At 48.1% G+C, this 25073-nt stretch overlaps 8 protein-coding genes across 8 annotated transcripts; 4 read left to right on the plus strand and 4 right to left on the minus strand.

Annotated features, from left to right (window-relative positions):
- Positions 1–189: 189 nt before the first annotated feature.
- NECHADRAFT_86731 (uncharacterized protein) lies at positions 190–1619 on the minus strand (the record flags this gene model as incomplete). Its single annotated transcript, XM_003042789.1, has 2 exons — positions 190–810; positions 1008–1619. 2 exons carry the CDS (start codon positions 1617–1619, stop codon positions 190–192), a joined length of 1233 nt encoding a protein of 410 aa, XP_003042835.1.
- Positions 1620–3028: 1409 nt separating this feature from the next.
- NECHADRAFT_106473 (uncharacterized protein) lies at positions 3029–3568 on the minus strand (the record flags this gene model as incomplete). Its single annotated transcript, XM_003042790.1, has 1 exon — positions 3029–3568. The coding sequence occupies one exon, from the start codon at positions 3566–3568 to the stop codon at positions 3029–3031; it is 540 nt and encodes a 179-aa protein (XP_003042836.1).
- A 1335-nt stretch (positions 3569–4903) lies between these two features.
- NECHADRAFT_52023 (uncharacterized protein) lies at positions 4904–6283 on the plus strand (the record flags this gene model as incomplete). The annotated part of the gene is made up of 1 exon (XM_003042705.1): positions 4904–6283. One exon carries the CDS (start codon positions 4904–4906, stop codon positions 6281–6283), a length of 1380 nt encoding a protein of 459 aa, XP_003042751.1.
- A 428-nt stretch (positions 6284–6711) lies between these two features.
- NECHADRAFT_52291 (uncharacterized protein) lies at positions 6712–8744 on the plus strand (the record flags this gene model as incomplete). Its single annotated transcript, XM_003042706.1, has 8 exons — positions 6712–6866; positions 6916–7067; positions 7114–7309; positions 7357–7466; positions 7516–7787; positions 7884–8304; positions 8355–8566; positions 8619–8744. 8 exons carry the CDS (start codon positions 6712–6714, stop codon positions 8742–8744), a joined length of 1644 nt encoding a protein of 547 aa, XP_003042752.1.
- Positions 8745–9928: 1184 nt separating this feature from the next.
- Positions 9929–10762, plus strand: NECHADRAFT_102890 (uncharacterized protein). Its single transcript, XM_003042707.1, has one exon. The coding sequence runs from the start codon at positions 10013–10015 to the stop codon at positions 10586–10588; it is 576 nt and encodes a 191-aa protein (XP_003042753.1). The 5' UTR covers positions 9929–10012; the 3' UTR covers positions 10589–10762.
- A 4203-nt stretch (positions 10763–14965) lies between these two features.
- NECHADRAFT_86736 (uncharacterized protein) lies at positions 14966–17360 on the minus strand (the record flags this gene model as incomplete). Its single annotated transcript, XM_003042791.1, has 6 exons — positions 14966–15909; positions 15969–16124; positions 16189–16476; positions 16523–16721; positions 16770–17109; positions 17167–17360. 6 exons carry the CDS (start codon positions 17358–17360, stop codon positions 14966–14968), a joined length of 2121 nt encoding a protein of 706 aa, XP_003042837.1.
- A 3867-nt stretch (positions 17361–21227) lies between these two features.
- Positions 21228–22219, plus strand: NECHADRAFT_5382 (uncharacterized protein; the record flags this gene model as incomplete). Its single annotated transcript, XM_003042708.1, has 4 exons — positions 21228–21300; positions 21344–21391; positions 21465–21590; positions 21729–22219. Coding segments are annotated over 4 exons (738 nt in total), but the record flags the coding sequence as incomplete, so codon positions are not given.
- Positions 22220–23200: 981 nt separating this feature from the next.
- NECHADRAFT_86738 (uncharacterized protein) lies at positions 23201–24487 on the minus strand (the record flags this gene model as incomplete). Its single annotated transcript, XM_003042792.1, has 1 exon — positions 23201–24487. The coding sequence occupies one exon, from the start codon at positions 24485–24487 to the stop codon at positions 23201–23203; it is 1287 nt and encodes a 428-aa protein (XP_003042838.1).
- Positions 24488–25073: the final 586 nt, after the last annotated feature.

Raw genomic sequence — 25073 nt, forward strand, 5'->3', positions numbered from 1 at the left:
TCTTGCGTAACTATGGCATTTCCATTCTAAAAGGTCCAACGGACCTCCCAAAAAGACTTGTCTAAGGATATCAATGGTATTTACATAAGGTCTCTCAGTTAATTATATAAGGATTATGATGCAGAATAAATCCTGCGCTGGAACATGCCGTGAACCGTGACATCACCTTGTGCCAGGTTTGTGTCATATTCAGCTATCCTGCACCCCTTCAGAGCCATCGTCCCTTCGCTGCATATATAGCGTCAGGTATGTATAATACGGGTGTTTCAATGCTTCCCATAATGGACCGTTAACGCAGGGGGGCATGTCCTCAACATCCCACCCAGGAACCTCCCTCTGGAATCTATGTTTTGTAGGAATTCCACGCCGAAACAGCGTTATTTTACGCAAGCCGGGGAACTGACCACCAACTGCCAAGCCATAAATCTCGTCATGCATCTTTTCGTACCCGTATTCTGCCTGGCGCATCTGAGAATCGGTGACATCTTCCCTAAAGTCCATAACCTCAATTGATGTGGGTAAAGCTTCGACCAGAGGGATTGTGGTCGGGTCGTCCTCCGCACCAACAAAGTCGTTCCTGGAGATTGAGAGATGCTTGAGAGATTTCAAGCTCTGAAGAGACCCGACCTTGCCGCTTACATCCAGACCCAGAACGTGTCGGTAAGACCGCGTGACAAGCTCGAGCTTGACCAAGTTTTGACCCAACTCCCTAAGAACGTCTCCGAACTCGTTCAAGTCCACGTTCCAGTCTATGTAAGGAGTTTGGCGGGCCAGACTACGGCTCCCGGCAGAGACCGTAAAAACTTCCAGCTTTGTGCAGTGAGATAAGACCTCCCTCATGGTAGACGCATCTACAGGCACTCGTCGAGATTCAGCTGTCGCAAATTGGACGGGTAATCCGGCCATTCCATATCCATGATCTTGCCTTCTGTCCAGTCAAACCCGGACAGTTTAAGCTTTCGAAGGTTTGGGTGGAGGAGGATTGGCTCGAAATCGTCGATGCTTACCCAGGTTTGCGCCTGCGCAGACGTGATGCGAAGCTCTTGTAGATGGTGCAGATGGTTTGCAACGGTATGTGGCTCGCCCGAGTTGTAGCTGAGCCGTCCACCAAGAATATATGGTAATGACATGGATGGTTCTTTGTAGAAGTAGAGTTCCACCAATCGCACACGTGGCATCAACGCAAGGAGGAAACTTGCAACGCCAGATCCTCTCCATCCAAAGATGATATCGCGTTTCAGTAGATCGATAAACTCTGAAGAGATGTTTGGCGACTCAATTTGATCTCCAAGAAAAGACATTAGATTATGTTTGCTTGGTAGATTTCCATGAGTGAGGGAAATCTCCCGGGTAGACAAGCCAAGCTGAGGGTTGTTGGCGAGGGCTTTAGCGAGGTGAAAATGCGGGCCATGGTGGTCCTCAGAGTAGTAATCATTTATTCCCCAAAGTAGAACTGTTTGGTATAGTGGAGTCTGGGCCAGATCGTGGAATCGTCGGCTTACAAGACTCAGTGCGGTGAGGGTTTTGAGGGGCTCAAGGTCGCGGTGAAGGCCATATAGAACCACCTTGAAGTGGGAAAAGATCTGACTCCAAATCTCATTTGGGAGAAAGAAAACCATGATGGATCGTGAAATCTCAAAAGGGTGGGAACTTAGATAGAATAGTGGTCAAAGAGGTACGATGTTGTCGTGTGTGAAGAAGGTGAAAAACAGAGCTAGAGGCTGTCGGCAGCCAACAAGTTGTACTTATAGGTTGACCAAGACGATCAAGCCACGGGGCATCATGTGATGGATGCTTCTGGATTAATGTGCCCAACAACCTAAATTTTGCTGGGAAAACTTTTCAAGGAAGAAATTATAGAGTTTTCACACCTTTGCGTGAACTGAAGTCCTTGCCCACCCAACTGCGTAGGCATCCTTCACGAGTTCAACACCAAGTTCGCCTGTGAGAGGGATACTCATCATGGGCGAGAACAGGTACATCGATGAGAAATAAAGTGAGCTATAGCAATGTGACAGACGGAAAAAGGATTTATTTTTGAAAGAGATGATGATCCAGCGGTGCAGTGCACGCATTTTTCATATGTCATGACACAACTCGTTGGCCACGGGGGTTTACTCCACCATTCAGTAGTTAATTAACAAGAAGGAGCAAAAACAGCGAGCTAGATGAAAAAGGAAACAGCAAAAAGATTGGTCTTTAGGTGGATGGCTTTTTTAGGTGCGCGTCTGGTCAGAGGTGGGTAGGTTATAGGTTTGCGGAAAGAAGAGAGGATTTTTTAGGAGCGGAATTAAAGACCACTTGACCAGACGCCGAGCACTTTTGTGCTTTTAGGATGGGAGGTATAAGGGTAGCCTTCCTTATAAGACCTTGAACTGAGATTCTAGGGGTAATATAAAAAAGTGGTTTTTACGTCTGCGGAAAGAAGATAGAGTTTATAGGAGCGGAAGTAAGGAAGAGTTAACCACTTGACTAGGTGAGCACTCGAGTGTGCTTTTAGGGTGGGAGAATAAGAGTTGACCTTACCTATAAAGCCCTCAATCTTCTGGCTCAGTTCCCATCAAGGGCTGGGCTGCAACCATAATAAAGAACAGATTGTCAGCATATGACAACATCATGACCCGATGTTAACAAAGTGGACTTTTTTGAACCTTTTGCTGCGGTAGAAGAGTCCTACAAAGCTCTCGATTGAACCTAAGGAATCCCAAAAAGAGTGGTTTTTAGGTTTGCGGAGAGAAGAGAGAGTTTGTAGGAGTGGAAACAAGGAAGAGTTAACCACTCGGCTAGGGCGCTGAGCACTCGTATGTGCTTTTAGGGTGGTAGGTAGAAGGGTAGCCTTGTTTATAAAACACTCAAAGGGCTGCTGTTGACGCCAATGGGTCTTTGCTGCTGATCTCACTCATCCAGAATAGGCCACGTAGATGAGCAGGAACCCCAAACCAAAGTAAAGTACCAGTTCAATCTCAACCTTCGGTGCTACGACCACAACTGCAACACCTATAGCTCTCGTGCTACCATTGGTAAGAATTCAATTCTCCTCCGTCTCGCCCTCATCTCCATCGGGGCCATCCTCGACCAGATCAGCCTTGACCAATCTCCCATCTTCAAGCTGCTCAAACCACTCCCCATCATCATCTCTCACAAACTTCCTCTCCATCGAACCCTCGCCCTCCGCCTCACGCTTCTGAAACAGCTTGGTGCATTGGATGTACGCACCAGCCACCTTGCTCTTCACAGAGCTCTTCTTCCAGCTCCCTTTCGACCTGCCAACCTGGTCTCCCCCACAGTTTCCCTTTGTCTTGAAAAAGATGGTGCAGTCCTCCAAGTTGAGAGGATTGTAGCCGCTGCCGACGGTGAAGATGAAGGACTTGGTGTTGTTGGGAATGTCAATGCATCGGACACCAAAGCCGGAACCTTTCCAGCTTCCTGTCTGGCTGATGCAGTTCTTGGACTTGTAGGTGCTGAGACGCCATTTCTTGCTGAGTGTTCCGACGTCTTGCCAGTTGCATTCGCCGCTTGCTAGAGGCAGGATGGCGGCGCCCAGGGCGAGAATAGCGCTGATCTTCATTTGTCAAGGAAGTAGAGAGAGAGAGTTTAGGCAACAAGTAGAGAGGGGAGCAGTTTGGGTATCAGCAGCTAGTCTACTAAGTAGAGGATTATATACACGACGTTCCGAGTTATTCGGCTTAATTCATGATGTCGGCTTACTCCCTTCAGAAAGCTGATGGCCATCACCTTCCCGAAAGGGATCCCCTGCAAGACTGCAAGTCACCGGTCTTGCTAAGGCTGTGTCTATTTCTTTAGTCTAATAAGTGCAGTTGTAGCCATTGCTGACCGCCTCGTGAATCCTTGCCAGATTAAGCAACCATCCACATTCCACTTTTGGCTTGGGTTGCCACGCGGGCAAAGAAATAACTAAGACGCGAGAGTATTAAGAGATTTACATAACTCTTTATAAATATAAGTAATAAATTTAAAAAGAAAAGTATAAAATAATATAATAATATAGAGATTTTTTCTATATTTTTATTATAATTTATTAATGAGATTTAAAGGAGAATTAATTATTATATTTATCCTCGTGTCTCATTTTTTCCTTGACCCATATGGTTGCTTTTACCTCATTTCTACCCCCCATCGGTGCTCTTTGAAGAGTAGTCCCATGCGTATATTACGGATTAACATCACCAAGAGTCATGGTTGACCGTGAAGCTCCGTTGTCAAGTCATGCCGGCCTCCAATCTTTGAAGTTCGAATACACCCACTTCACACCCCATTGTCGCCCCAGTGGAAAAGTCTCATTGTCTATCGACTGCTGAACACGTCAACCGATCACAGGGCTTACATTGTTACACTCTTTTTCACACCCACGGTATAAAACGAAGCATGTCGACGAGAACTGCAGCTTGGGATTTCCCACCTTCTTTGCGGTGGATCGAGCAAGACCCACTCGGTCTACTGATGCAGTGGCTCGACGAACAATTGAGACAGAATTGAGTCGCATTTATCCCTATATTTACAGTCTCTATTTATCTTTGACTCGAGTAGGAGCAGCTGTGTTGACTTGTTTCTTCGTGAAGCCCTCATCCAGATCTCCCTTTAATTGCATACCCACGAATGACGATAAGCATAAATTACGTATACGTAATTATGCGGGCCCTTGTTGGGGCCATCAGACGCGTTCCACCCCTCTAACATCGTTCCTCCACATCTCGGCGCCATCATGACTGAGTATCAAATATCTTGTCGTTTGGCGGCACGCCAAGCCCTTCGCCTAAGAAACTTACTGAACAAGGTCGCCCGCGGGAAACCGGCTGACGAACAAGCGCAGCGACGAGCCCATGCTGCTACCGACTTTTATCACAGCATCGAGGACTTTGCTGACGTAGAGGATACGGACGAAATGCCTGTCTTATTCGGCAGTTACTCAGGTGCTCAACATAACGATCAGTCTCCTGTGTTGCCTATTGAGATCTACCAACTCATTATCAACTACGTCACTGAATGGGACTATGTGAAGCGACAAGAGACTCTCTTGGCGCTCTGTCGCTCCAACAGGACACTCCAATCCATCGCCGAGCCCTACCTATACAACCACCCCCGCGACCTAGACAGCATAACGAGACAGTGGGGATTCAGATTCACCCTGGCCATTGAACCCCATCTCACGACCTTGGTCAAGTCTTTGCGGTTGCTATGGGAAGCCGAAGGCGAGAACGGCAATCTCATTGTCGACATTGCTCGTGCATGTCCAAATGTCGACGATATACTTATCGAGCGCGGGATGGATTTCGAAGATTCGAATCATATCTCGAAACAGGATGTCATGAATATGGCGGCCCTGCTCGATGCATGCCCGCGACTCAAGACATTCTGGTACGCAACAAATGTCAAATGGACAAGCGACCAGCAACAACAACAGGATGAAGCTAGCCAAAAGGCATTCGATGAGGCCTTGAAAGATGAGCGCTTCGCCAAGGTTGCCCAAAAGCTGACCAGCTTGACCTTTCATGGTCAATTCTTGTGGCTGATACGAGCCCTGTCACCACATCTCTCTTCGAATCTTCAATGCCTCACTCTGGGCCAAGATTTCTGGATCGAGGAAACCCCCAACCTTTTGTCGGATCTCAGCCACCAGTGCCCTTCTCTTCGCGAGCTTGAGTTACGATGCAGATTGATCACGGCGGATGAACTCTCGGAAGCTTGCAAGAGATGGGGCCCAACCCTCCAAAAGCTTCGTGTCTGGAGCATCGAAGAAATTTCCGACTGGGTTGTTCAGGTTATGCCTTTCATGACGGCGCTTCGAGAAGTCGATTTCGGTTTAGGATGCGCCATTTCCACGCTTGATCTGGATGCCATCGGCCAAGCATCCCCACCACAACGGCTCGTATCAGTCTCGGCCGGTGACGTGGAAGATCCAACGGACTCGGAGGACCATGTTCAGGCGCAAAATCACCTCAACGACGTCATCGCCCGACTCGTCAACTCCCATTCTTCCACCCTCCAAGAACTGGACCTTAGCACCACTCTGGGACAGGTTGCTGTGCAGAGCTGCAAAAAGGCCAAGAAGCTCGTCAAGCTTTTTGTCAACTTGGATGAGGACGTTGAGCCATCTGATGTGGATGATCTCCTCGACGCTTGTCCTGACCTTGTGTATGTCGCAAGCTTTTTTGGGATCAATACGCCGCGTCGAAAGGAGTGGGACAAGAGGCGATTGAGATTTGAGGCGGAGGCTGAGGAGGAAGCAAGGAGAGATCGAAGTTTGGCTGGGCTGGGAAGTTGAACACGTGAGGTCATTCTAAGGCGAAGGATCCCAGTGAGACGACAAGGATTCGAGCTCACTCAAGTGTCGGTTGAAGGTCAGAGCTCACGCCAGCAACCAATGGATAGCCATGTTATTCTGACACAGAAACCCTGTAACACAATTGCAGTCAAGCGACACTTCAACTCCAGAAGCATCGAAGCCGAAGCACAATAATTCTGTTGATGGGGCAAAGATAAGGAAATGCATCTCTTTGATATAACCGAGTAATGCCGTGAAACCACCGCTATCCCCCATTTGGAAAGCCGAGCCCCTCTTAACAATTATGGACCTCTTGCGAAAGAATGCATCCGTATTTATCATCACAAGATTTTTCGCCTCACTCGTTGTACAAACTTGTTCCTGCATTCTTTTGGGCGTCAACTGATCACCAAGCTCTACCCTCGATTATGACGACTGATGAGACGACACCCCTCCTTCCTAAAAATGACCTCGCCAAGAAGACCCGCGTAGGGTCTTGGCTGAAACGGGCCTTCAAGGTCGAGAATCGGATCCTTCTTGCGGGGTTTCTGATCACGTTGAGCTTTAGTTTCACGCAGGTTCCGTAAGTGTCTAGATCGGCGTTTTTGGAGGGGAGGACTGACCTGAGACAGGCTTTTTTATGTCTTTCATTTGATGACATGTGACACCTTTTATGATTCTCATCCGCCGTATGAAGGACCTGGTGACAGGTGCAGTCGAGATGAGATTGCGGCTGGAACGGCTACCCAGTTCAGTCTTCTGGGCATGAGCACGACGTTCTGTGGTAAGATGTTCTCATACAGCAGGCGATCATCATCTAATTTTCTCAGGAACGTTGAACCTCTTTGTGGCGGGATGGACTGTCAAGAAGTTTGGTCCAAAGGCAGCCCTGCTCGTTCAAATATTCGTTCCTGCTATCCGAGTCGTGACACAAATAATTGGCGTCGTGGCTGGAAAGAGTGAAGGCATGATGATTATCCAGGCGACACAGCTGATCACGATTCTTGGCGGACCTGCGGGCTACATGTAAGGACCCTAAGACATTGAGGGACATTCCGCTTATCGCTTTACAGCTTGGTGGTGAATATCATTGCTGGAGAAGTTGTTGAACCTCTTAAGCGTACTGCAGTGTTTGGTCAACTTCAGGGAGCTATTATGCTGGGCCAGGGTCTGGGCTATCTGAGTAAGTCACCAATGGCCCAATTGCCTTTGACTGTCACTGACTTCAGCAGCCGGCGGTATGATCGGAGACGCGATTGACATCAGAGCTCCTTTCGACGTGGCCTTTGTCTCATTCATCCTCGCGGGCATCTACGTCTGCTTCTCCCTACCTTACATCTCGCCAGAATCCATGTCCAACGGCCAGAAGCCGGGCCAGCGAGGCGTTTCTGGCTTCCTCGCCCCCCTCAGAGTCCTCACGCCTCAAAAGCTCCGCCTCAAGGATGGAAAGTACAGGAAGCACTACGGCGTCATCTTTCTCTGCAGTGGCATTTTTCTCGGTGTGGTGAGTTGATAACCCTTCCGAATACCCTCATCGTCCCACACCGCTCATTCGTGCTACCACACTCGTATTCGGTTTGTGCTAATTCAGGTTGTGTAGCTCGCCACAGGCTACGCCCCTCTTTTGATCCAGATGTACGCCACAGCAGCATTTGACTTTGATCAAGGTAACAATGGCTGGCTCATGTCTGAGTTTGCTTTCATGAGAAGTCTGTTCCTCATCTTCATGTTCCCGCCAATCATTGCTTGGGGACGTCGCCGATTTTCGTCCAAGCCCTTGTCAGAGGTGCCGGAGGAAGTTGTTGACGATGCCGCATCGCAACACTTGCCAACATCGGCTGGCGAGTTTGATGCTACGCTTGGTGAGCAGGCGGATCATGAGCCGTATGAAGCTCCGCCTTCTAAGAAGGAGGATGACGGCTGTCTCTTTGACCTGGTCTTCCTACGGTGGAGTCTTGTTGTCGATGGAGCTCTCACAACCGTAGCAGCCTTTGCGACACGCCCATGGCACATTTATCTCTGTAAGAACCCATATCTTAACGAAGAGTACGACATTTCGCTGACAGAATAGCCGCATTTCTGCTCCCATTCGGCTCTGGGTCTGCACCCGCTGCTAAAGGTGTGATTACCCAAATGTGCCCTGATTCTCAACGTGCGGATGCCCTTAACGCCGTCACTCTCGTCGAGAATGTTGCACGACTCGCAACCCAGGGTCTCTTTGGATTCATCTTTGCCAGCCTTGCCGAAGCTGGCAAGGCATACGCCACATTTTTCTGCAATGCGGTATGTAGACCACGCCAAACAGCTTTGAATCCGCAGAAACTGACAGTTGTAGGCTATCGCCTTGCTTGCCATGGGAGTACTGCTATTCTCCAACTTCCCTCCCCCCGGAAGCACTCTGGTGGAAAAGCACGAGGAAGAAGCAGAAGACGCCGAAGAGCGTGAACCTTTGGTGGGTTAAGTGACGAAGGCTTCGGAAGATGCCTCTGTGGACGGCCAAAGCAACGGCGCGAACATCAAATATTTAAAATATGAGTGGCTCTGTAGTTGAACGCAACAGATTGATATAGAAAAGGACATCAAAAGGGAATCAAATGTTAGAATGCAATATAGATTAGGATCGATCGATAGTAGATCAGGTTAGCGACTAGGGCAACAGTCAAGGCAACGCGTAATAGAGCAGAATGTAACTAATCTTGAATCAATGGCTTCATTTCCAGCCAGGTGCTCCATAGCTTTATCTTTGAAAGCATCTTAACTTAGGTCCCCTTTCATAAATCTCACATATTGGGGTCGAACGGTTTTCTTGTAGAGTCCACGCTTGCGTCTTGGATGATTGCGGTGAGTAGGCGAGAAGTAAGATTGGTCGTCTGGGTGGGTTAAAATTGCAGTGAAGAGGGGCCTCCACCACACTCGCTCCCAGGTCGGCCCCTCATCCTGAGAAATACCCCCAACTGGTCGTCAAAAACCCAGACGTCTACAGTAAATAGTACTCACATAATAGCCTAATTAAAAGCTAAAGAAGAGATAAAAAATATTAAATATTATCACAAAGCTCTAAGTATTTTATTTATTATATTTATAGACCTCTTTTTTGCCTAGAAAATAAAGATTATCTGCGTCTGTATGAACCCTCCGTCCTGGTCATTCTCCATGGCCAGCTTTATGTAGTGAAAATAGTCACCACTAGGAGAGAACCACATAGGCATGGACTCAGCCAAAGTTAGAAATCACTCAGGGCATTTGTCCCATGTCAGCTCGTGCCCATAGGCATTGAATTATGTCACTGGCCTCGTGGATCCTCCTCATTTCTCCAGGGTAGGTCTGATTCCCGGAACTGAGCCACATCCCCCAGTGGAGAACAAGTAGCAGAAGGATGTCTCCGAAATCTCAACTTCGTTAGGCATATCGATTGCTCATCAAATTTCCCATGGAATTTCGTCGTTATTGGATGACACTTGGAGGATCGTTGCCGATTCGGCACCGAAGCCGGACATAAGCAAGGAAATACTTACTAAGGGCCCATTTGAAGGCTGACGGACATAACCATGTTAACCCCGTAGCATGATTCTCAACTCCTAGAAGGAGACGGTGTGTTGAGTATATAAGTGATTATGAGACGCCTTGGCATTCTCATTGCCAGTGAAATTGTATTCTCATCAGCTTCACACCACTCAAAAACCAATTCACACCCACTCCCATTACACCAAAACACCTCCAACCACCACCATGTCCACCACCGCCTTCATCATTTTGGACCTACAGCAGGGCATCATCCCCATGATCGGGGATATTGATCGCGACGGCTATCTCAAACGCGTGGCACAGACTGCCCAGCAAGCACGTGAAGCCGGAGTCCAAGTGATTCACGTCCGAACAGCCTTTCGATCAGGATATGAAGATCTGGCCACCAAAAACAAGTTCATGGGTGGTCTCTCCACTATGGGGGAGGGAGTTTTTACCGAAGGCCACCCTTCGGTGGACTTTGATCCAGCCGTCGCTCCTCCCGCTGGCTCAAAGGACATTGTCATCACCAAGAAGAGAACTTCGGCCTTTGCCGGCTCTGATTTGGATGTGATCCTCAGAAGTCTGAAAATCGATACCCTGGCGCTTGCGGGTGTGGCTACTAGCGGCGCAGTCTTGTCGACTTTGAGACAGGCTGGTGACTTAGACTTCATCATTACTATTGTGGAGGATCTTTGTCTGGATCGTGACCCAGAGGTGCATCGGGTGTTGACGGAAAAGGTGTTTCCTAGACAGGCAACCATTTCTTCGGCCAAGGAATGGATCGAGTCACTGAACTAGCGGAATTGAGGGAGTGTTGCGGTGACCTGGCGGAGTTGAGGGGCCATGCTCCCGCACTCACGGAGTTGAGAGTATGGGCTGGGCTGGCGGAGTTGAGAAAGGATCGGATCCACCCAGGCCTGTGGGATAGATAGTTCAATGAAAAGGAGCGCCGGTTGTCACGGATTTACTGTCAAAGTGTTTTGAGTGATGTCGTTTATCATTGTCGACTGTGGAAACGTGACACCATTGCCGCGATAAAGCAAGGCAGTGTGAGGTGCATTGTCAAACTCTGATGCCATGAGACGGGACAGCTGATGCTATTTCAGAGCATGTACAGCACCTTTTTGAGTTTGAGAGACCATTTTAAACAATGAAACAACGATATTTGTGCACATGTACAACAAGAGCCACGCCTACAGCCGTGACTTATGTCTCCATCGATTCAATTATAAATACTACGATGAAGATGGAATCCATAGCGCATCTCGTTTTTCCACTCTAACCTACGAATCTAAACTCGGACTGTCATCTCTTGGTACAGGTTGGCCTCTGAGATCGACTTCAAAACCCTTCGCCCTTGGTCATCGCACGTCTCAACGTTCAACGATTGAATAGTTGTAGGTTATCGAGTAGTTCTCTTGCAAAGCAACGACTGGGCCAAAGGGAAGTTCTGATAATACAGCCGCAACCATGTGCCATGACCTGACAATCGTCTACAAATGCAGTGTCTGCGCTACGCAGCTCCGGATCGGATATGACACTCACATCTGCCCCAAAGCCTCTAGCAAGGAAAATGGGAGATTAGGGGCATGCGGATCTATTCGCCAGGGCTCCAAGGAAAACAAGGAGGAAATGTGTAATGCCTGTGAGAAGAGGACCAAGAAGATGTGTTCTTGAGTAGGGCACCGCCCTTGCCTGTCTAGCTGCAGGACCAAAAACGATGTCAATCTAATAGCTAGCGCTAAGGTAGCTCGGAGATAATTGACTTCTGTCGTGGCAGATACAAGGTGCATGAATAGCCCGAGGATTGATGTGACTGGGCCTGTCTTGAACATTTGATTCAAAGCACCAGGGATGCTATCCACCGCAATCTGTGACTAGCGGAGAAGACGTGCGGAGTTTCTGGTGTACTCTTACCTAGACATGCCAATATCCTTTCATTTACGAAGTGGGCTCAGTCACCAAAAGGTATAAGAGAACTACTGGTACACTTAAGCTGTCGAGATAGTTAAACAACACGGGCTCGCGCCTTGAATCGAAGCATTTAGCATCCGTCTTTAAAAGCTGATTCATTGGCCATCAAGATCAGGACAAAAAGGAAAGTCTATGAAGAGTTACTACAAACATAGTAGATGAGGGCGAGGCTTATATACGGTGATCAAATGACACGAAGGCGGGGCTCATTGATCATCTGTTTGGTATTCTCCTGAATCTGAAGGGAAATTATTGGTGATGAATCAAAGTTGATTCAGTGTAAATGGTGGCCATGTTACCCGTAGCGTTGAATCAGAGAGTGGTGTAGTGTAAGTATAAATACCACCACCGAGACGATATTCATTCCATTCCATTCTTCCACTCTCAAGCACCAATAAAAGCCAAACCTTCACATCTCTCTTGTTCCGGCCGGCCTCTCACACCAGATCGACTTCAAAGCCTTTAGTCCCTGCTCATCGCAGTGTTGCACCTCCAAGAAGTGTACGATCCCTGGACTATCGAGCCGTTCTCACAAGTACTAACTGGGAAAGGGAAAGCTGAACCGTCAAGCGCTAACGCCAGAGCAATGTGTCATGAGATGAGGGTCTACCACCACTGCAAAGTCTGCTGGAAGGAGCTTCGCATCGAACATGAATGCTACATCTGCCCCAAAGCGGCCAACCAGAAGAATGGGAGGATCGGCTGGTGTGGCAGAATTCACCATGGCGACAAGAACAACTTGGAGGAGATGTGCGGTGCCTGCGCATCCAAGAAGCATACGAAGCTTGGCTCTTGAGTGAGCTCTCACACTTTTGCCATGTCGGTAGACGTTGGTCTCCTTTGGCTGGAGAGTTCGATATGAAGTCGATGTGATTGGACTTGGTGTATCCACGACATATGGAACCTCTATGCATTTTCGCCATTGGGTCACTAAGATTCCTGTCTGTGACCTCTTCTATCATGAATGGAGAGACTCTTGGTTTTGGCAGACCGCACGACGTGTATACAGACAAGCCGACCCCTGACCCCCTTGTCAGCCCCTTTGCACTTTAAAGCAATCATAAACTACCTAATTCGAACCATAACCTAACTAGCCATAGCCAGGATCCTAATCCTATCCGAACCGTAGCCCTTATCCTAGCCTATCCATTAGCTAATGGGTGTCAAAGGCTTTTCTCGCTTGACAGAGACTAAGCAGCCCGTTCGATGTGAGTAACTGGGGACAGAATCTGTTTGCCACTGTCCCCATGTACCCAGTATCATCATCATGGGGGATGTGCAGAACACTTGGCGCAACACAGGCGATAGACGCCACGGATAAGTTCGGTGCGGTCGCTACGTCTAGTGGACTTGGGCGTGTCGCGGGTCGCTCTCACGGGGCTGCACGAGGACGATTTCTTGCATTTAAACTGTATCTTCTTGCCACACTGTATGCACTCCCACTCGGTGCAGATATATTGACACATTTTGGATAGTAGCTTTGAAGAAGTTGTTTATGGAACTCGATACTGCTGTTGGTTGATCTTGGGTGTTGGTAGTTGAGGGTTCCTCGTACGATAACTGTGGATGCTCCTTGGGCAGCAAGAGGGGAAAGAGTATATATAAAACAGTTATTTTCAGTCAGCCACAGCCTATTTTGGCCCACTGTCTAATAAGACATTCACTTGCATTCTGGATTAAGTAGTGAATTACCTGCATTAATGGATCAGTAAGTGAATACGCCCATATACCAATGGATTAGGAAGTGAGTCTACTTATCTCCTTAGTAATAGACACCTATATACATGAACCTAAACCCAGAGCTTAGGACGTAGTAATTGCCTCGGTATCCGTTTGAAGGTATCTTCTACCTTTTTTCATTAGCAGAATAGTTTCTTACTTTCTATATAAGTTGCTCTGTGAGTTTCTTTTAATCTTTCTATTAGCTATGATTTTATAAGTAATACTACCGATCTTAGGTTTACTAGCATTTTGCATCTTTACTATTTCTACTAATAAAACAAATTGCATCGAAACAGGCTAAAAACTAGCTCTCCTGTCATATAGCAACCTGTTTCGTGGTGCACCTAGTCACATTCCCATGTTTAGGAGAAAAACAAATAGACAAGCAGACCTAGTGGTATGTGCGGGAGACCTTTCTTAAAAAACTTGTCAGAAAAATCCAAAGGCGTTTTCCTTGCGGCTGTGGCTGGGTGTGCTCTGGTCAAGAATCGTGACAATCACGTTTGCATTGTTTCACACCTATCAGATCCTGTGGCTGCCCACATTTTTCCGAAGGCCACTGCTGAACAGCCTGGCAGACTCCGGATACTTGCGAACGTCTTAAACTATTTCTGGGGGCCGCAGCGACCTCGCCCTTGGGTCCTGAAGTTCACCGATCCAAAATTTGTCAACTCACCAGCGAACATGATTTCGCTGAACCACCATCTTCATTTCTGGTTCGATAATGCAGACATTGCCTTCAAGCCGTTTCTTCAACAAAGTGGGAAGTCAGTCAGAATCTCATTTTCTTTTGATTGAATGATACACCACATGTCAAAGAATCTTTCTTATTGACTTGCTGACTTCTGTATATCGTCTTTGTTCTCCTTATCTAGGTGATTGTCTGCCTACCTATTCCACTTGGTGCCAGAGAAAGCAACCAAGACCTGCCGGCCAAAGTTGATAATGGTGGATCTCGGTGCCGCTGGTATCGTCACGTGGCATCGGTTCCACGACGGTCGAGACAAGAGTGGCAGATCCATTCGAAGATTTCAGTATATTTGTAAACCCCTGTGCACTGGGCCGTGTCACCCGTGCGCATCAAAGCCTGGCACTCCACGAACTGCTTAAATTCGGGATCGGTCCTTGTCTGGCAGGACTTGCACTTCCACAAGGTCCAGAAACTATCGCACATTTTGGTAGTAGTTGCCAATCAGTTGGTTATCAACGTGAATATTGGTGGTGTATTGCGGTTATTGCTGCCAGGTCTAACGTTTATGGATTAACTAGCGGGAGAAGGAAAAGTGGGATAGGGCGAAAGTATAATTAAGTAAGTAATTGACTTAAGTTATTCACTACTGACATCTAATTATAATATTAGTCTATCACTGTCTAAGGTAGGTAGTGAATAGGTAGTTAGTTGACTGGGCAGCATTGAATTCAGTGTCATGAGTCTTTTTCTGGATGTGGCTCACATTTTCCCGCTCTAGCCATATCACTTTAAAGACTCTCACCGGCGTCATCGTCCTTTTCACTGTTGTCATTGACACCGTCATCGTCTGTGACATCTCCGTCTCCGTCTTCCAAGTGTCGCTTTTGCTTCACCTTCTTAACGATTTTGTCACTGCTCCTAGAAATATCGACCACACCGGGCCCGATAACCAAGTCCGGGATGTAAAGTGAGATGTCGGCAGCATTCCTGATGTAGGAACTAGGAAGCGCATCGGTTGTCATCACCTTGATCAAAATGTCTTCCCTCTGCTTGACAATCTGGACCAGTTTCTTGGTCATCTTGTCTTCATGACCCCCTGAAAGCCGTGAGAGAGAATCAATAATCAAAAAGACCATATCACCCTCTGGCAGTAACAATAGTAGCGAGGCAAACAGCTTGAGAGCCTCCTTGAGACTCTTCCTTGCTTTCGAGAAAAGCCCGCAGGCTTGTAGCTTTCCCAGGTCCGCTGACGGACGGTGGTCCGAAATGAACCTGAGAAGTTGGCCAACCAGGCTCCTGACCAGAGGAGCAGTAGGGCCCGACTTTTCCTCGGAAAGAGACTCATTGCTCCTATGTGCACAAAAGAATGCGAGCACCGGAAACTGAGCTGTACTTCGGAGGGCTGTGGCAGATAGTGCACTGATAAAGGACAGTGGGTTGTGAAGGGAAGCTGGAGGTGTATGAAGGTTGATATCAATGATTGTTGATTGCTTTCCCTGCAGCCAGCGGCCAAGCTGTTCCGAGTGCAGAATCGAATGCGACACATTTTTCTCCTCAGAGTCGAGAAGCTCAATGTGCTTGAGGCAGTCCTTCATGTCTTTCATGGGGTCGTGGACAAGGCCCCGGAGTTTCTTTCGCCATTCCGAGGCTATGCGGGTATTGTTCTGCTGGCGGGAAGACATGAGCACGACGTCATTTTCTTGTTGCGAAAGGTTTAGGTCATAATAATCAACTAACAGAGAAGGTTTTATTAGCGTTTCAATCTCAAAACAAAATAGGTTGGGAAACTACCTTCACCCATCTTGGTCTTGAAATTCGGGTCGCTAGCACACAGCTTGTACAGGGCACCCTCCAAGTGATGAAGCAATGCCTGATGAGCTTCTTTAGTGACTTGGGAAACCATGTTTTCCAGCCTTTTGAGAGAATCCGCTATCATTGTCTGCGTGTCTGTTGGAGGCGAGTTCGGTTAGGCCCGCGGAGGCTGAGATTGAGAACCACGGTGAGTACTCACCACTGTTTTGCTCCATGACAAACCGCAGACCGTGCCCCAGATCACCAACAGCGACTTGCATGCTGCCTAGTCTCTCTTGGTTGCAGATGTCTACTTCTTTTTGAAAGTTGTCAATTTCGTTTTGTAGATCAGCTAAAGCGTCGACCACAGAGAGCTTCTGTTCTCGGTCGTCATCCTCGTCACTGGCCACGCCCGCGCTGGGTTCTTGGTCATTATGGGATTCTGAATGTTGCCTCTTTCGAAAACGAATACTCGCGGCCAAACTCTTGGCTTTATCTTGTAGCTTGACTGCGGCTTGTTAGCTATGTCGTTGTCGGGTTTATAAGCCGCTTACCCTTCCGGGCCTTGGTGATCTTGTCAACAATACGCTCTAGGACGGTGAAGACAGCAACCATCACAGCGTCTGCGCGTCGGTGTAGTCTAATGGAGGCATGGTGTATTTGTGACAGGCGCTGGATAGTCTCTAGCCTCTCTGGAATTTCCGCCAAGAAGTTTTGAATCGCTTCACGGTGCTCAGCGCGTTTCTCGACAGCCTGCAGAAAGGCGTAAGTCATTACTCACACCATGACTTCCATACTTACGGCCATAATCATAGCAAATCCCCCAGAGATGACTGAGCCATAGGCGTCGTTTGGGATCATTGTGAGGAATCCCTCAATGGCGCTTCTGTTGTCCTCTATTTTCTGATAGCATCTCCGGACAAAGTTTTTGCATGATCTTGTTTTTGTGGCACTCTCACGGGTTTCTCTTATCTTGTTGATGATCTGGAGAACATATTCACAGGTGAAATCGCTTGGATCTTTGATGTCGATATTGAGCTGAGTGTCCACGTTTCTCTCTCTGAGAATAGCGATGAGCCTTTGAAGAGTCCGACGGAATGTCTCTAGGCTTTGCTGAGATTGTTGGTAAGTCTCCTTTGGGCTATGTGAGAGACATGTCAACCCAAGCACCATTTATACATATAGAATGAAGACTTACTCAAAAACAACATCCTTGGGTACGAATCTGTCAATCTCGTTGATGAATTCGGAGCTGTCTTGGAGGGATTTGGTCTCTTGCGTAGAGTCAGCAAATTGAGGTAGACCTTCATCACGTGCTCGAGTCTCTGTGAACTTCGCTGCGGAGTTCGTGAGCGTTGTTTGACAATCTAGTACGGGGATCTGGGGCTCCATAATTAGTACAGTTGTCGAGGTTCTTATGTTCAGCGGTTGCTGGCTATGGGTAAAGGACAGTCTTTACGGATTTTTCCAACTCTGCTCCCCTACGTGACTAGCATAGTATAGATATCTAGGCGTAGCCCCATCCGTTTCCCCTTTTCAGAAGAGTAGGCTGGGCTGTGTGGGCAGTGCATATGGGTAGTGTTCATCTCTTTCAGTTGTGCATGGCTGTGCTATTTCCGTTGGGTTGCTCAGAAGTCTACCCCCCACCACTTCTTCGAGCCCCTGACCAAGTGTTCACTCCCTTCTACGAGGATGAAATTAGTGCGGGGAATACGTATCACGAGAAATGCCGCTTCAGGTGCCCGGAAGGCTAGAGGGATGAATGGTTGCAGCTCCGTTGCCCGGCTTGTGTGATTTTCGTGGTGCGAGGGCTTTTTGGGCAATCAACTGAGCACAGTGCAACGTTACCAATGTTTATGTAGCAATGTGCAGTTGAATACTCACCGAGTGTTGCAAACTTCTCATTTTGACTGTCTCTTTGTGAGAGGACAAGTCGTCGTCTTACCACGCCCGCGCCTCTTAACACCCCGCATGGCAGAGCCAAGGTGACGCAGTTCCATCTTCCAACTGTAACGTCCGAAGGGTGAGTCTTGTATAACCATAGAAACGCCCAAATCTAAGCCAAGTCGGCATGGAGCAGTGTCACATCCAGCTGGGTTGAGACAAGGACACAAGAGACTCAGTTCGTGGGCTCCATAGACAAAGTATAACACAACGTTTCAAAAGGTTAAGAGTAATTTAATATCAGTTTTTCCTCGATTGAAATAATTACTTTGCACCCAAAGGCCATATTCTCTTATAGAAGTATGCGGCTTAGTATTCTCACGTCTTGTTTATTTCTTCTCGCCGTTCTCGCTTATAGCAGTGTGCTACCTCTCTCCGGTGAGACTTGTCACATCATGATGTCATTCACAAGTGAATATGCCGGCAGATGATCTTTAAGGCATCAATTCGGTCCTACTCATTGATTCGTGTCTCATGAGCCGAGCCGAGTAGTCAATCCTTTCAAGAGGATATCAAGGTCGTTTAGCCCTGGTAGCACCAACGCAGTAAGACGTGCTCTAGGACTTTGGCGTTCATTGCATCTTGCAGGACATGACTTAAGAGAAGCCCTTCTTGAATAGTCTACGGTCGGCGATTCTCAAGGTGCTGACTGCGCTATACACTTCGCCTTTGTTTTTCTTCTAGCTGGCTGAACCAAAGCATGCTAGCAAGGGTTGTTTAAACATGGGAATTGTTGAAAATGAAAAGGGTACGTTTCAATACCTACACAAAATCGCAAAATTTGAGTATTAACCCCGGCTGGCCCAACTTCAGGTTCGCTGTCCCTTCGTACAACCAGCGACTTGAACAATTCAGACATAACTCCAGGTGCAGAGGTGGTCTCTGACCTAACTTCACAACTTTCACCACTACGAGATGAGATAGCTTATGCTACAGGCAAGAACGCCGCCGAATGGACACCGGTACCTGCCAAGAACAAGAAGGGATGTGGTCTGGAGAAACGTGGAAAGTACCATGAAGAACAGAAGATGCATGACATTCAAGCGGAGGATGACTCTGATTCCGACAAAAGTGTGGATGCGGTGAAATCAAATAAAGTCATGCTTGAACAATTTGCCGGGTACGTCAACTCACAAAGCATCTACAAGTTGCACAAGAAGAACCTTGAAAAGAAACACAAGAACAAGGAAGGAGTCGACCAAGGGTCAAATCTCGTCAAATCATTGGTGGATTACCTGAGAGTCCTGGAACATCGAATCGAAGACCTGGAGATGAACAACGGATCCAAAGGCAAGAAAGAAATGAGCCGGAAAGGTCTTGCCACCCAGCATTCTGATTGTGCGGTCGAGGTCGCTGTCAAGTTTTTCAGGTCAGCTGCCTACTTGGAAGAGGATGGGTCATTCCCGAAGATTGTCGACGAACCCGACAAGGGAACCTTCATGAGCAGCCACGACGACCAGAGCCTTATCCGAGTTCTTTATTCCACGTTGAGGGATACCGCAGCCAGCCCTCAGCTCAACGCAGATGCCCGTCCACCTAAAGCTGGAGATATCGAAATTGTGTCCTTGGGCATCTCGTCTGAGGCCATTTCATCGTTTTTCGCTAAGCGACTCAATATCGGTACGAGAGACAGCTCCTTGCTTCGTCTCGGGAAGCCCTTTCGACCACTGATTCGAAATATTGCCCGAGTCAGAGACCAACTCCAGAAGCTGAAAGACAACTACGGGTAGTTAGAGACCGTCATGACTGATGCCATTGCTAATGATAATATGCAGACGAGTGAGAACCAGAGAGAAAACGTTTCCAGTGCCCGGGAATCGCTACTCTGAGGCACAACATGCGCAAGGAAGCCACGAGGAAAACGATGCGCTCCCTTTTACAAGAATGAGCAACAGACATGATGATGCCCTAGAAGCCTTTGACCGACCTTCAGCTCTCCCCCATTTCCAAGCTCTCCTGGCCTTTGTCGACGAGTACCTCGGTAAACAGATACAGCTATACGAGCGCCTACGTGAGGGCAAGGAACAGACCATAGCCTTTGAGAATCTATGGATGCTATTTGATGTTGGCGACACCATCTACTGCCCACTTCGAGAAGCTGGAACCGAAGAGTATTTCAATGTGGAGGGCCCCAGTCACACTCCAATCCAACGACACGCTCCTCAGGCCTATCGGGTAGTCGCTACTAGCGGAGGCATGCCTTTGGCGAGAGCCATGGCTCCAAGCTTTAAGATAAGAGGCAACGACAAGTCCGTCGCCATCGCGGGGACAAGCACAAAGACCGGGGCCGAAGCAATTGCCAGCACTTTGACACATTCGATCAAGCTGTCGAGGCATATCAGAGACTACTACACGGAGTTCAACGTGTACTGTTTCTACCTAGATTTCAACGGCGTCGAATACGGCTTGGTCCGCGAGGTATTTGTCTTCAAGCCCTACGAGCGGGAAATGGACATTCGCGCTCTTCTAGCATATCCCGATCATTATCTGGTGGAAGACCAGCTTCATCAACGCGGCGAAATGTTTTTAGATGTCACAGGGATCTCCCACTTGCAGTACGAAGGTTTGACAGTTGGCCCGAACCGTGAAGAGGCAGGTATTTTGAGACTCTGCAAAGGCGACATGTCTGACGTTATGAACTACAGATCAACAGCGCGGTCGTCGTGGATATTAAAGTTGCTTTTGAAGACGGACCCACCGAAGCAAACAGCCCAATTCAGGTCCCAAAGTTCACGTCTCCCACGTCTCTTTGGCTTGCAAATACAGATATCGGGACATACGATCTCTTTGGAATACCTAGTTGCTCTCACCTGTGGTGCCACCATCGGGATTGTACGTCAGATGTGTACATCGAATCGCAGAAAAGGAAGCGGGCCACGGCTGAGTCCAAGATCAAGCTCATCCTAGAAGAGTATGACACTGAGAAGAAGCGAGGGAGCGAGGGCATAGACCGGATCAAGAAGCTCATGCAAGAGAACGACATCATCAAGCTTCTACCAGGGGCGGTCCCGGGCTTTGTTCTGAGAAGTCGGAAATGGGGTGAGTACGAATGTTGCACAACTTGAACCACGCACAAACTGACATGGTCAGTTCTCCTTGATCTTTTGCGACTTGAACCGGTTGCTCAGGACGATGAATGGCGTCATCTTGTCCTTCCCCCGGGGCACCGACAGCTAGTTCAGGCTATGGTCGAGACTCATACACAAGAACTCAGTCCTAACATTGACGCCAAAATTGGGATAGACTTGGTACGAGGCAAGGGTGAGTGAAGTCCATTTCCTCTAGATTCTGAGTGGAGTAGCTGAGCAGTCATTAGGGAGAGGATGCATCATTCTCCTGCATGGCGTTCCAGGTGTAGGCAAGACTTCAACGGCCGGCAAGTTCCAACGTCTCCCAGAACTGGCGGATACTGACAACTCACACCATCGCAGAATGTGTTGCTGTTCACACCAAGAAGCCACTGTATCCCATCACCTGCGGTAAGACAGGCCATCTATGCCATGCCCCCTGGTTTGAGCTCCTATCAAATACTAAATCACCTGTTGAAATCAGGAGACATCGGATATAGGCCTGAAGATGTGGAGAGAAACCTGGGACATCATTTTAGATTAGCACACAAATGGGGCTGTGTGCTTCTACTTGATGAAGCAGATGTCTTCCTTGCCAAGCGTGACGCATGTTTACCCTGCTTGAGCTCGCAGAGAGATTTTCGCTAACTTCAAGTAGCAAAAGGATGTACAGAGAAACGGCCTCGTCTCAGGTCAAGCCATCCAAGCCAAGAAGAGCTGGTAGACTTCAGGGCTAACAAACTACTAGTCTTCTTGCGTATCCTAGAGTACTACTCAGGGATTCTGTTCCTCACAACGAACCGTGTTGGAGCCATCGACGACGCATTCCGATCCCGCTTGCATCTGACCCTGTACTATCCAAAGCTCACCAAGAAGCAGACAAAGCAGATCTTCAAGCACAATTTTGAACGGATTGCCGACATCAACACCAACCGAAAACTGAATGGTTTGCCACCGTTTGAGTATAAGGATACGGAGCCTAAAATCATGGCCTGGGCAATGGAAACTTGGAAGGCGCTGAGATGGAACGGACGCCAGATTCGCAACGCTTTCCAGACCGTCCTCGCCCTCGCAGAGTTTTATGAGAAGAGCCGAGGGGACGAGTCCGCACCCCGAGTGGTGACTAAAAAATACTTCAAGATCGTTGCGAATGCCTCCACCCAGTTCAACGACTACTTGCTGGCGACCCATGGCATGGACGAGGATAAGGTGGCTAACCGCGAGTATATGAGAGCATTGTCGTATTCACCCTCCTCTCAGCTGGTATTCAGGGGTTTTAACCAAGACTCGTCTGAGTCCAGCTGCGAAGAGGAGGAAAGTGATGATGGTTCAGAGACAGGTAACGACTCAGATGAGTTTGACGATTCCGAAACGGAAAAAAAGAAGCAGAGGAAAGGCAAGAAAGGGAAGAGTAACAGTAAGAAGGGCAAAAAGTCACCAGCCAAGAATGGAAGATCAGGAAAGAAGCAGAAGGAAAACAAGAAGGAGGTGAAGGACAGTGATGACAGTGACGACTCTGATATATGATAGTTTCATACTTTGTAGGCTGTGTGAAAGCTCTCCGAGGTGTCTCACTCGCATCTTCGCGATCTTCATAATGAACCAGTGATCCCTATTTCCGAGATACATGTCCAGTACTTCACTTAGGGTAAAGAGACACATCTTCCGTCACATTAGAGCTCAAGGAAGATTTGATTCAATCATGCGATCTTCGAGCTCAGTTAACTCATCGAGGGCCGGGCTGCAACTATGATAAAGAACAGTCGGTACAGTAACACTTATTCCAAACAGAGGCAAAAATAGTATCTTGGCAGTTGCCCAGACCCTTGGTTGTGCCAGCGAGAAAAGTAAATGTAATAGCAATATTCATTTTCTAACACACCAGATATTAACTTCCCTTCCTACTTTGTCTCAAATCTTGGCGGTGCTATGATTGGTATCGTCAACTTGTTAGGTGGGGTACTATGTAGAGGGCTACTGAGATGTTTTAGGAAGAGGTATTGATATACCTGTGGTTTAATATACCTATGGATTTCTCTTTAAATTTACTTGGAAGCCTATTTAGGAAAGACTCAAGGAAGCCATGTTAGAAAGGCTGCATTCCTATATATTTTTTATGCCGGCACGGGCTATCTAGGAAAGACACCTGACGTCAAAAAGGAATAGGACAGGTTCCCTGATAATTTTATGTCCTGTTAATTTAGCTTGGAATCTTTGTGTTCAACCCCTTTCACTGATGTAAGCATCCAGAGCCTCCTTGGTAGAAGGGATTCCTCTCGCTCCTAATACCTGAACAAAGTTGCCCCAGCTCCAGGTAGATTGATCAAGTCTAGCCAAAGCTCGCAGTGTCTCCTGCTGAAGCTCGGTCAACTCCAAGAATGGCTTATTCTCCGAGAGAGGGTTTCCATTAAAAGCTGACTCCAACAGCAGTTCTGTAAGATACCATGTCGTTTGCCCCTCGGAGCCTTCAAGCTGGGCTAAAGTAATTTGAGGGACTTGTGGAAATTCGCTGCCCTTGACTTTAAGAACTGACGCAGCGAGCGAAGCCAAATCTGGATATGCAAAGGGGAATCTTTTGCAGTGGTCGTGTTGCAAGATGCTCAGATAGTTGTCGTCTGCAATTGCCTGGAGTATTGTGTTGATAGTTTCTGGTTCATAGATCCGAAGAATCGCGAGGCCAATGGCGCTGGACCATTTAGATGCGTCATCGTTGTCTTGGTTGTTGAAACTTGCTTTCAGGTGTTGTGCCGCCTCCGTCTGCGAAAGATCTCCTGATGATGGAGCTTGGAGTAGGGCAATCGAGATCAACGCCGTGCCACGAACTGCGACGTCGTCTTCGTGGCCTAACAGGGCCAAAAGCTCGCCCTCAGCCTTGACTTTATCCTCAGGGAAGAAGCCCAGACAAAAAGCAGCCACTGCTCTCAGGTCCGCATTGTCGTCTTTCAAACATCGACACACTGAGTCTAATCCAGCCCGGATCGCATCATAAGCTCGAAGCCCGTTGAACTTTCGTTCTGCCATCTTCTCGGGCGACAACCTGAACAAGCAGTCCTGTTCGCGGTGCTGGCGATCTTTATCATCGATAGCTGCAGCGATATACTCGTCCATCTTTCGTCTCTCGTCTTCTGCAAAGTTCGGCTGTTGGGTTTTCGCCACAAAGGTTCTCCATTCGGTAATCTCGACACCTGACGGAACGGAGGCAGAGGGATGGCCTAGGGCAACGTTGGCGAGGTAGTAGAGCAGTTCTTCGCGACGAGGTGTATCTTTTGCGTCAAGCAAGGCGTACAAAAAGGGGACCGCATAGGAAGTGGCTTGGTATCGAGTTCCCTGGTGAAGGATGTTACTGGACAAGGCATAATAAACTTGATCAAGTTCTTTCTTGTCGTTAACCCGCAAGGCTTTCAGCAGGTCTGGAACGTCTTCTGCGCTGCCATATGCATGCTGTAAGCTGGCCCAGTCAATGTCGTCAAGGCCAGCGAGGGGGTCAGAAGGAGTTGCGTCTGCCATGGTGGACAGTTTTTCGTAAACATGAAGCTTTAAGCAGCGTGAATGATGGAAGTGAGAACTGCTGCCTGGGGTTGCGTGAACATTCACGGTCGCTTAGTGACCCACAATAGCTCCCCTGACAGTCTAATTCGCACTGGGTCGGGACACCGCCAAAGTGGCGCCCCTGAAATCAGTACGTGTGGCGCGAATAGCGTCATGCCGGTTTGACCTCGCATGAGCAGCGTAATGGAAGGCAGCATCGTGCAGGAAATTTTAAAGTTACTGACCTTCGATATTTCCATTTGTATTGCCGGAACAACCCATCCATAGCCAAGATAAATGTTTCGAGGATTTAGGTTTTGACTCATTCTTCTGTTGAGAACCAAGCTTTTGCTCCCGTACCCAACACTCAGCCCTTGTCTAAGAAATCTCCGTAAGTCGTCTTTCTTTCACATTCAACCATCTATCGAGATTTGCAAACTTGTGTTAAAAATCGTGATTATCGCTCAAACCCCCGACCTTGGGTCTCGAACTTCTTCACCAATCACCACGTTCAACGAATCTCCCGTCTCCGAGGACCCCCAAAATCAGGGTAGCACTCAGCACC

This window comes from Fusarium vanettenii (genome assembly GCF_000151355.1).
Source record: "Fusarium vanettenii 77-13-4 chromosome 11 genomic scaffold NECHAsca_32_chr11_3_0, whole genome shotgun sequence".
Classification (NCBI taxonomy): domain Eukaryota; kingdom Fungi; phylum Ascomycota; class Sordariomycetes; order Hypocreales; family Nectriaceae; genus Fusarium; species Fusarium vanettenii.

What these genes read in the sequence shown, in the direction of transcription:
- NECHADRAFT_102890 (XM_003042707.1), top strand. Translation starts at nt 10,013, where the DNA reads ATGTCCACCACCGCCTTCATCATTTTGGACCTACAGCAGGGCATCATC.